Source organism: Eptatretus burgeri, chromosome 6, assembly GCF_056783735.1.
Source record: "Eptatretus burgeri isolate ZD-2024b chromosome 6, Ebu_testis_v1, whole genome shotgun sequence".
Lineage (NCBI taxonomy): Eukaryota > Metazoa > Chordata > Myxini > Myxiniformes > Myxinidae > Eptatretus > Eptatretus burgeri.
The window spans coordinates 52,807,062-52,818,407 of NC_140966.1; the positions used below are offsets into that span (position 1 = coordinate 52,807,062).

General features: G+C 41.1%; 1 protein-coding gene across 1 annotated transcript in view; it reads right to left on the minus strand.

The window, feature by feature from the left end:
• Positions 1 to 7,160: 7,160 nt before the first annotated feature.
• Positions 7,161 to 11,346, minus strand: part of LOC147024789 (E3 ubiquitin ligase Rnf121-like) — a 41,805-nt gene continuing 37,619 nt past the window's right edge. Inside the window, exon 9 of the mRNA XM_085885048.1 lies at positions 7,161 to 7,919. Coding sequence (XP_085741174.1) covers positions 7,799 to 7,919 — 121 coding nt within the window. The 3' untranslated portion in view covers positions 7,161 to 7,798. The remainder of the gene's footprint in view (positions 7,920 to 11,346) is intronic.

The window sequence follows — 11,346 nt, forward strand, 5'->3', positions numbered from 1 at the left end:
GCGGCAGAGAAGTGGTTGCTCTTATGGGTACCATCATGATTAACTACTGCAGAGCTGGCGGTTTAAAATAATACTCCTTATGAAGTGTGGCAGAGGGCCTACTGCAAATGATTGTTAGTGTGGCTGTGAACCAATTATTGACAGCTGGTTTTCCATTATCCCAGGAGGCTCTAGGTTAGGCCAGGGATTTAATCAAGCTGTTACCACACAATGGTGTACTTTTTATTTCCCCCCCAGAAGGCACTGTGGCATCTTCCACAAGAAAATGCTGGCAGATAGAACACCAGGCTTATTCTTCTGAAGGAGAGCGGAGTAATTGATGCAACAACCTGCCTGCAAATCATCATTAATAAGTTTATAATTGGGTCAAGAATATAATCCAGACTTGACAGCTCAAAGGCAAGTATACTTCTCTGACCTACCCTGTTCATGACCTTCCAATTGGTTCACGAGTAAGTGACCACTATATTCGTTATGGGTCTGTCTGTCTGTCCCGAGCATAGCTCTATGGGTTTTGATCCGATCTTGATAAAATTAGGGTGGGAGGTTTGTATCATGATCGAGTTGCGTTTTCCTGAGAATGGGCGTGCTGCGCCCATTATGGGTGGAGCCACGCCCAAAAAATGTTTTTAGGGGGTATCCGATTTCAAGTTACATCTTCTCCGAGGGGGTTTGTCGAATCTGGCAAGGGTTTCAGTATTTGGTTAGCCCAATGGCACCTGCATAGCCCCACGGAGCTCGATTTTTCATTTTCGTCCCAAGGTCAAGGTCATAAGGTCACAAACTCAGAAAATGTCAAAAAAAATCATTAAATTTGGCATCAAGCTCCTAGGGTTTTCAACTGTTTCGAATGAAAGTTGGTATGCGGGTAGTGCTCTTCGAGTACTCCAACTTTCATTATTTACGTTTTTCCCGATTCCCGCCAGCTTGCCCATGGCGTCCCCTCGAAGGTCAAAAAATAAAAAAAGGCGAACCGTGTACATTGCTTGTGAACCATCGCCGTCTCCGGACGTGTGTGTGTGTGTGTGTGTGTGTGTGTGTGTGTGTGTGTGTGTGTGTGTGTGTGTGTGTGTGTGTGTGTGTGTGTGTGTGTGTGTGTGTGTGTGTGTGTGTGTGTGTGTGTGTGTGTGTGTGTGTGTGTGTGTGTGTATATATACACATATATATTGGTTCACGAGTCAGTAAGTGACCACTGTATTCGTAATGGGTGTGTGTCTGTCTGTCTGTCTCGAGCATAGCTCCGTGGGTTTTGATACGATCCTGATAAAATTTGGGTGGGAGGTTTATATCATAATCTAGTTATGTTTTCCTGAGAATGGGCATGCTGCGCCCATTATGGACGGAGCCACGATGTTTTTAGGGGGTAGCCGATTTCAAGTTACATCTTCTCCGAGGGGGTTTGTCGAATCTGGTAGGGGTTTTCGGTATTTGGTTAGCCCAATGGCACCTACATAGCCCCACGGAGCTCGATTTTTCATTTTCGTCCCAAGGTCAAGGTCACGAACTTAGAAAATTGCGAATTTTGACATAAAAATCATACGACCGCCCAAACTTTGAGAGCTTGGATGACAATATTTTTTATGCATAATCTTGAGGTCATTCCCCACCTCAAGTCTTGAAACCATTTTGCTCCATCTTGAACACCTTGCCTGTGGCGCCCCCTTCAAGTTTATTTTTACGCTGATTTCATCAAAGTATGGATAATTATCCGAGGAGTGCGAAATGCCATAGAGCCTATATGACGTTATGTTGTTCCGAGAATGTTCCAGAGGAAGTTTTGCACCAAAGGTCATAATCCTTGACCTTTAAAGTTCACAAAGGTCAAATTTTCAAAAGTTGTGGGAATCGAACCGGGTTTTCGACCTTCTTCGATGAACTAACTCCAATAAGCTATAGCACGTATCCTGTTTCCTTATTTTAATGTCCACAACATTGTTTTGTGACCTTTAAAGGTTATGCAAAGGTCAAATTTTGAAAGTTGTTGAACGAAACCGGGTTTTCGACATTTTGCAGCTCATAACCTGTCACTCGTACCACATCATGTTGATCATTTTTATAACTTGGTCAAAAATTATCACATTGTCTCATCCTTGACTTCTGAAACAATCTACATCGTCAAATACTGCTTGTGAACCATTGCCGTCTCCAGACTTGTCATCTACCACAGTCTTTGTTGACTTGTCATGTTAGAAAAAGTACACAATACCTGAAATACAAGTTGTGTTTTTTTAACTTGCATCGTTTTACTTTTAGGTTATGACTTTATTGATGTAACGGCCTTGGTGCGGATCCAGCGTTGGCACTCCATGGATGATCTGACTCCATCTTGTTCTATGTCTGAGGCGAGGGGTCACGATAGAGCTGATATTTGCTATCTGCAAGTCATGTTTGATTGAGTCAAGCTACCTTGTTTTGGATCAACCCCCTGAGTCTTCACCATCCAGCTTGGGAGAGATTGAAGTTTAATAGTTGGCGGGATGGCAGATGAGGCAGCATACGATGGAGATGTCCATTCCATCGGAGACTGCACTGGCCTATGAGAGATTAGGCAAGAAGCTGATGTGTTGACATTCTGAAGATTCGTGATATGGTGAAATTGATCCAAACTCTCAATGTATCGGAGACACCGCATGTCGAAGGCACCAAGCCTGTGTAAATTTGTTGCAGTTGTGGTGCAGGTCTCAGATACATACAATAACACATAATCAATGCTCAATACATCTTCAGCTTAGTGTTCTTTTGGATTAATGGCTTCTTGAAAAGCGGTCTGAATAGATGGTTTAATGCGATAACTGCTTTTGTGATACAGGAAGTGGTTTCACACAGGACGGTCCAGATTTGTCAATGATCGATCCAAGTAAGTAAACTTGACAAATTCAACCCTTTTCACTGGAGATATGACGTTGGGGGAGGGTTGGTGGAAATTCCTCCTGAGGAATCGCTGGTACCCTTCATAAGGAGTACAGGAGTGGTGTTTTCAGGTGTTATTGCCATTACCCTGATCTTGCACCAGTTGATGCTCATCCCTCGCTTCTTCTGGCAGGACAAGGAGACGGTTTCATGGTGAGACGGCAGTGTGCAAAACTTAAATTTATCTCTGGTATAGATGTGACAAGAACAAAGTTCTCTGAAGATAGCGTGCTAATCTTGAGCAATATTTGCAACCTTGAGGGATTCCTCCCCCTTACCCAAATATGTAGCAGTATCCTGTTGAAGTGCCAGATTTTGATCACGAATCGGTCGTCTTGTTTCACTACATCACCTCTCAGCCATGCTAACCGAGCTTCAATAATGCCGAGCAAGAGTAGTCTTGGAGACCCATGTTTTTGGGGCTTTTTTGCACAGGAAGGTTTTCCAAGTGTCGTTTTGATGGATTTGGCTACGTCTCTCTTAAAGTCTGTCCATGCAGTCTTGGGGTCCTCGGAGCAGCTGAGTAGGGTCAAATGGTTGGCCAGATCCATCGGGATCGTTGATCATGGCGGGTGATTCCACCTACGATTGGTCTGGTTGCTCTGATGGTAACCATACCGAAGCAGTTGCTGTAGCTGTGTCCAATAAGCTGATTCCAATGGTAATTGAGGTAACACTAGTCAACGAGTGTATTATGAGACTAAGGATTTGTGATACATTAATTATTGGTCCCACCAAAAATAAAAAAAACCTTCCCTTCAACTTGATGCATTTCATCACACTAAAATATGCAATTTAGTGTTTGTCTGTCTGTCCGACTGCAGTACATTCGGTCATTGCTTCTCCACCAAATTTGCCATGGGGACTAAAGGTCAAATGACTGAGGTTGTGGCGATTTCAATTGCCCCCCCCCCTTTCTCAAGGGGTTTTTTGAGCTTGCACAAACGCTGTGTAAAGGTATACAAATAGATTGTCATGGTATTTTGTGGGGCACACCTACCAGAAGTAAAAATTATTATAATCAGTTCTGCAGTTCCATCAAGCTGTCTGACTTCTGGTGATGTTCATGATCAGATTTCTCCAAACATCCCTACCTTGCACTGCTCCTTGAAGTTCTGGCAGAGACAGCTTCATTGTAGCCTGTACCCCAACTATCCAGTGCATGCAAGGTCTGCTTCCTCTTCATTCCTCAAACACACCCAGCAGAGATGACTTCTCCAGACTCGTTTTATGCACGTGACATGTTCAACCAAAGCATGACAGTTTGTGTTTCGGCATCAGCACTTCTAATGGACATGGTGGTACAATTTCTTGAACACCGATTTTTTTTCTTCTTGCAGTCTATGAAATTTTTAATATTTGTGTCCAACACTAGATTTTAAAACTACCAATCTTCTTCCTTTCTTTCTTTTTCACTGGCCATGACACCCATCTAAACATTGCAATTGGAAATACCAGAGCATTCACCATCCTCTTCTTTTGTATCGTCACATCTTTGGCTTTCCTGATCTTTGTCAATCCTCGCATTGCTGTTCTCCTCAATGCCAACAGTCTATCAATCTACACTCGCTTCATTCTTAGAATCCAAGAAGATGAAACTTTCCATTATTTCCACATGAGTGCCCCTCAATCTGAACACATCGATCTTTTCAATTGACGAGATTTTAGTCTTTATTTAAACCTGAAAAAAGACCAACTTTTTCAGTCTTCTATACTTTCTGCCAACAGAGTGGTATCGGTACACTTTAGGTTGTTAGCTTACCTGGAACGCAGTTCCAGGGAGCTTACGGGATGGCGCGTCGTTCGTCTGTCCATAAACACTTGCAACCTCTTCTCTGAAACTACACACATGATTCTGATAAAACTTGACCACAACCTTAAAAGTTTGTTGACATCGTCCGTTCCCCCCCACCCATAATAGGTATTTACTTTTTTCCATTATATATTTTGTGGGTCCTCCACGCCTACCAGTGGTTTACTTGTCTTACCCGCCCCAACCAGGTGAGGGCCCTGAGGTATTGCCCTTATTTTTTGATACATCTTCCTCCAATCCTGACTTCAGCCTCTATGTCATCCACATTTGATTATTTTTTTTTTTTTTTGGTCAAAATTTTAACCTCAAAATGAGTCATTTTTGTGTATCAGCTAAGATCGAATTTTTAGTGTGAATATTCATTTCACCAAAACAAATGTGAAATTTGCCATTTGATGCTTGAAACTCTGATGGACTCCCATTTTTGGTATATTTATTGGGGGAAATCACCCTATTGCTGGAAGTACCCATCCTCCACTCATTCAAGCCGATTTTGTACATTCCACTCTTTTAGATTTTGGGAAAACCATACCTTCATCAAAATAAAAATGAGATATTTTGATTAATTGCAAGTTGTTAGAATGTGTTGCTATTTCGGGTGATTGGAAGTGAAACTCTGGAAACGAGCGGAAGTGGAAGTAAGGCCGAAGTAAGTATGGCGTGAAAGATGTACGATTCAACTTTGTTTGGTTTACTGCTGCATGCAAAGATAAACGTGCAAGCTGTTCAAGAAAGTTGTCAAGGTCCGACAGAGGGATTCACTTATCCCTTTGAAAATGGACTGGATGTTATTCATGCGATTGGTTCTGCTAACGCAGTTTAGAAAAATTACCCCCGTGTGGGGGTGACGGTCATCTCTTTCATACCACAAGTTCTCAATGTTCAGTTATGACCGAAGACTACTGCGCAGTTCTACTACACAGCTCGAACTGCACAGTTTGGTTAAAGATGACTCGGCATTTTGGCGCGCGCGCACGAAATTGTATTTTGAAAATAAATGCCGACATTTACATTTCAGATTTTGAAACTTTTGCACCTTCGGCGGAAAATGTATAAATATAAAAGGCTAAAAATGTGTTTTATATTTATATTTCATTTCTCCTTCCTTCTTTGCGAATCGCATCGGCGTTTTTGGCCATCTTCCAGATCATGTGACGATCAAACGGGAAGGAAATTCAAAAATATGTCCGGTTAGATACAAGATAATATTTTTTACGATCATAATCAATAAACAGTTGCCGAATATCTTGTAGAATGGCAGACCAGATAGGTTTTGAAAATGGCGATTTTTATAACTTACGTGACCTTGACCCTGACCTTGAACCCGGACAAAAGTTATATCGTTGTGCAACACTCATCGACCTCTACCCACATACCAAGTTTCATCAAGATCGGAAAGAAAAATTGTTGACGGACATTTGGTCCAGAGATGACCTAAAAATTGACCTGAAATAAGTTCTGTTATCCGTTTGGTCGACTTGCGTGGGCTTTTTTTTTTGACGCATATGGCATGCCAAGGAAGACAAAGCCAAGCTCCTTCAGCTATTGTAAAAAGGAACTCTTCCCACAGATCACTATCCTAGACATGCAACAAACATATTTGATGGAATGGCAGTGCTTCAGAAGTTTCAACCTTCTAGCGGATTAATGTTTAACACATGAGTTGAAAGTTTTTCACACATGGACAAGTCAGATTAGCAGACGTGTTCACAGTTTTTTTGACATTTATCCAGATGTGTCCATAAAGAATGCCGAGTGAGCCAAGAGAACAGGGGGAAGTTCTGAGGGTGTATAAAGTTGTTCCTCATAAACTGACATTTCTGAAGGGACAGACAGAAGTGGACCAATTGCTCAACCTTGCTTTTCGCTTCATGTGCACAGGGTAGCAACTATATAGAATGGTGCACACATGTACATACACAACCCCTGCCCCCTGACCGCTCCCTATGGGAGCGGGTGTTTGTCATCTTTGAGATGTATTTTTGTCATTGTCAAAAACATAAGAGCTTAATAATTCAATTTCTAAGTTACAATTACTACCTCAAAAGATCTGACAAATTTCACTTTCAGGCAAAGGAAACAATACAGTAATGTCATTATCACACATTCTTACCTTGGTGGGCAGCAGGGGGACCATTAAGCAACAAATGCAACCTGAGCAAAATTTATCAGCAGTTGCTGTGGCAGCAACGATGTGTGTTGTCCAGGATTAGCCAAAACGGATACCATCGAGTTTCTCAGCCAGGTCCAATTTAAATTGATTACCTAATAACAATTTGATAACTTTTAAAAAGTGAATCGATTCACCAAGGGAGCATTAATTTATATCTCAACCTTGATAAGTGATCTGAATGTTGCTTTACACATGGCCAAATGCCTTTCAAATCTTGAATTGCATCACCAGTGTACATATGGCGATCCACAAGTATCCATCAACTCGTGTGGAAAAAAAAATTTATTCAAATAAGGCTTTCACCATAAAACTTTATATTGCAGAACAGTATATTAAATCTTATTTTGCATTTCCATCTAGAAATATTTTCTGTGCGATTCTCATAAAATACCTAATCCAAAGACTTGGTACCAACGTCACAAAAAAATAATGGTGCTGTAGAACTTCAAAACAGACTTCTGGGAAGCAGCGGAAGGGAAGATATGGCAGCATTAACTGTCTTCCTTCCCTACAGCACAATACTCACAGCATGTGCCATCTGTTCCAACCACTTGCAGCAGTCATTTAATCTCCAAAATGTGCATCACAGATATTTCACGATTTATCTGCTTACGTGATTCATAAGTTACACATTTTAAGAGGATTTTAAACCACCTCAAATATTCCCATATGTATACAAGCTATATACAATGAAAGTGCGACGTCAAAAATGGTACTAAAATTGCCTCCACACATGGTGTACAATGTGGCAGCTTTGTTAGCATGGTTGGTGAGCAATTTGGAGGTAATGCTGTGCTAACAGCACAAAACTCCTTACTTTGCACATAAGTCACTTTTCTGGATGCAAGAGGCAGAAGTGGCTCAACCGTAGATGCTGGAAAGGAAATGTGGTCGTCACAGCCTCACTCAAGGCCCAGCGAGAAATTGATGCCTTGCACCACACCGACGATTACCGGCTGCCAAGCAACAAGGTAGCGTAGCCAATCCAGCAGTTGCCCATACAATACGTGTGGACGTTCCCAACTGTGCAGAACCATCAAGGCCAAAACAAAGAAGCAATACAGTATATCCAAACAAACATCACGCTGAAAAGCATTGCAGTGACAATAGATCGCACCGATGCACTCATGTGAAAAGCGATCGCAGGTATTCACAATTAACAATGCATTTCAATCATTTACGCAAACCGAAACAACACCAACTAAGATGCAAAAGGACGAGTAAGTCTATATAGGAAAGCAAACCTGCCTACCAACATGATAAATATTTATGTTATTATTATTGGTTTTGGACAAGATCCAATATGGTAATGCAAGATTTATTTTACAAACATTACAAGGAAAGAAAAATAAAATTTGGATTATCAGTTGTGTGCACAGAGAGTAGCAAAACCTTGATAGCAAAGTTTAACTCAGGTGTAAAGTCAAACTCTTGCTTTTTGCAGCCGCAGAGTGAAACCTAATTACTCATTCGTGTTATTACCTCTGCCAACAAAGGTGAAGGAGGTTATGTTTTCACCCATCTGTTTGTGTGCATTCAGGTTATCCTGGATCTGCAGGATATCTCAAAAAGTTGTGGACACATCCAGATGAAATTTTGTGGACAGGTTGAGTGTGTGACCAGAATGAACCGATTTGATTTTGGTGAAGATCCGGATCTGACTTCTAGAATCTTTTAAGTGATTCTTCACCATTGAGAGATAGGGCCAAAAACGATATACTGTATAGCACGATATCTCAAAAAGTTGTGGACGTATTTGAATGAAACTTGGTGGACAGGTTGGGTGTGGCAAGGATGAATTGATTCCATTTTTGTGAAGATCCGGATCCAATAATTTCTTCAATGATTTTTCACCATTGAGAGATAGGGCCAAAAACGATATATACAGCTTGATATTTCAAAAGGTTGTGGACAGATGACATTTGGTGGACAGGTTGGGCATGTGAGAAGAACAAGCAAATTATATTTTGGATAACGTACGGATGCAGATCCGGCCCATCAGCGGGATACGTAATGTAAACTGTTCAGCATTGTGGAGGTCTGCACTCCACCGAGTGCCGTTCCAGTTATATAATGAAATAGTGGTGTCTGTGGATGTTGTTGAAGGAGATAATACATTTATTCTAACTAGAAGTTGAATAGGTTTTTCAGTCAAGGGAGATGACCAATGGCTAACTGAGCGTTAACACTTAATCTATGCAAAAATAAGGAAATTTGGGTGGAGAGATGATTGTAATATGTTGGGTGGGGATTAGATGAAAAGTCAATGATCAAAAAGAGATTGGAACAATTATCAAGGGTCAAATGTGGGTGGAGTGAGGGTAGCAGAACAGAAGTTCTGTTGCAATGGATACCTAACAGTGCATGGAGAACATCTACACCCCTTTTCAAAATTTTCACCTTTTGTACCTTACATCCTGGAATAAAATTGCATTAAATCAGACTTTTTCCACCTTTCTTTACACATTGTACTCCTCAACTCCCAAGTGGAAAACAAATTTGAAAAATCTCAGAAAATTAATTAAAAATACAAAACTAGAATATTATGGTTGGATGAGTGTCCACCCCACTTATAATAGCAATTGTAGCTCAGGAATATAGTCACCTTCAAAATCATACACCAAGTTAATTGGCCTCCACCTGTGATAAATTGTAATGATTCCGATTATTTTAGAATAATATCAGCTGTTCCTGTAGATTTCCTTTGCTGGGGAAGTTCATTTTACAGCAAAGACTTAACCATGAGCACCAAGGAGCTTTCAAAAGACCTCGAGGATAAAGTTGTGCAAACGCACCAATCAAGGGATGGGTATATAATATTTCAAAGGCCTTGAATATCCCTTGGAGCACAGTCAAGACGATCATTAAGAAGTGGAAGGCATATGGTACCACTGACCCTGCCTGGATCAGGCCATCCCTCCAAACTGGGTGACCAAGTCAGGAGGAGACTGATCACAGAGGCCACCAAGTGGCCAATGGCAACTTTGAAAGAGGTACAGGTCTTTATGGCAAAGAATGCTCACTGTGTGCATGTGAAAACAATATTCCAAGCACTCCACAAGTCTGGCCTGTATGGTAGGGTGGCAAGAAGGAAGCCATTACTCAAAAAAATCCCAACTTGAGTCCTGTTTGAGGTATGCAAAAATAGAAACTCCAGAGATTCTGAAGTCATTTGGCAAAAAGTTTTCTGGTCTGATGAAACCAAGATGGAACCTTTTGGCCTGAATGTAAAATATTACGTTTGGTGCAAACCCAACACATTACCCAAAGAACACCATCCCGACTGTGAAACATGGTGGTGGCAGCATCATGCTAAGGGAGATGTTTCTCAGCAGGGCATGGGGCACTTGTCAGGATAGAAGGCAAAAATGGACGGAGCAAAATACAGAAAAATCCTTGAGGAAAACCTGCTGCCCTCTGCAAGAAAGCTGAAATAGGGAAGGAAGTTCACCTTTCAGCATGACAACAACCTGAAGCACACATCCAAAGCTACAGTGGAGTGGCTAAGGAACAAAAAGATAAATGTCCTTGAGTGGCCCAGTCAGAGCCCTGACATAAATCCAATTAAAAAATCCATGGCATGACTTGAAGATTGCTGTCCATCAAGGCTCCCCACACAACTAGACTGAGCTTGAACAGTTTTGTAGAGAAGAATGGGCAAATATTGTCCCATCAAGGTGTGCAAAGTTGGTGGAGACCAATCCCAACAAACTCACAGCTGAAATTGCTGTCACAGGTGCTTCCACCAAGTATTAACTCTGGGGAATGAACACTTCTCCAACCAAGATATTCTAGTTTTGTATTTTTAATTAATTTTCTGAAATTTGTAGAATTTGTTTATTACTTGTAAGTTATGGGTTACTAGCATAACCTGCGCTCTGCGCGACATCTTGGGGTGGGTGTGTTTGAGAAAGGAACTGATGCAGAGATCAGTAGTAATTTTACTTTAATGCAGTAAGCGGAATACGATTTCACCGTTTCAGAAACATTTTATTTACTTCTTTTTGTAGCATGCACCTCATATGGTCTTTGAGATAATGTAAGCCGAATATCACGTTACTCGAGCGCAGAACAAAGTCGAAGATAGCGCGACGCGAAACCACAAACTCGGAAATAATATATAAGATGATGTGTAAATAAAGGTGGAAAAAGTCTGATTTGATGCAATTTAATTCCAGGTTACAAGGAAACAAAAGGTGAAAATTTGGAAAGGGGGTGTAGACTTTCTCGAGGCACTGTACACGTGTTGCCTTTTATTCAAATGTGAAATCCTTTATTATCCACCTTGCTGCAACCTTATTGAATCACAAGTGAGAGTGAATGTTTCATCACTGCCAAAACGGACAATCAACTTTTGCAATTTCCGTTATTCTTAGGAATCCGAGAATTTTCCAAATATAGTAGTTCTATCCATTTAATGTTCGCTCAACGGAGAGCAGTTGGTTGCACG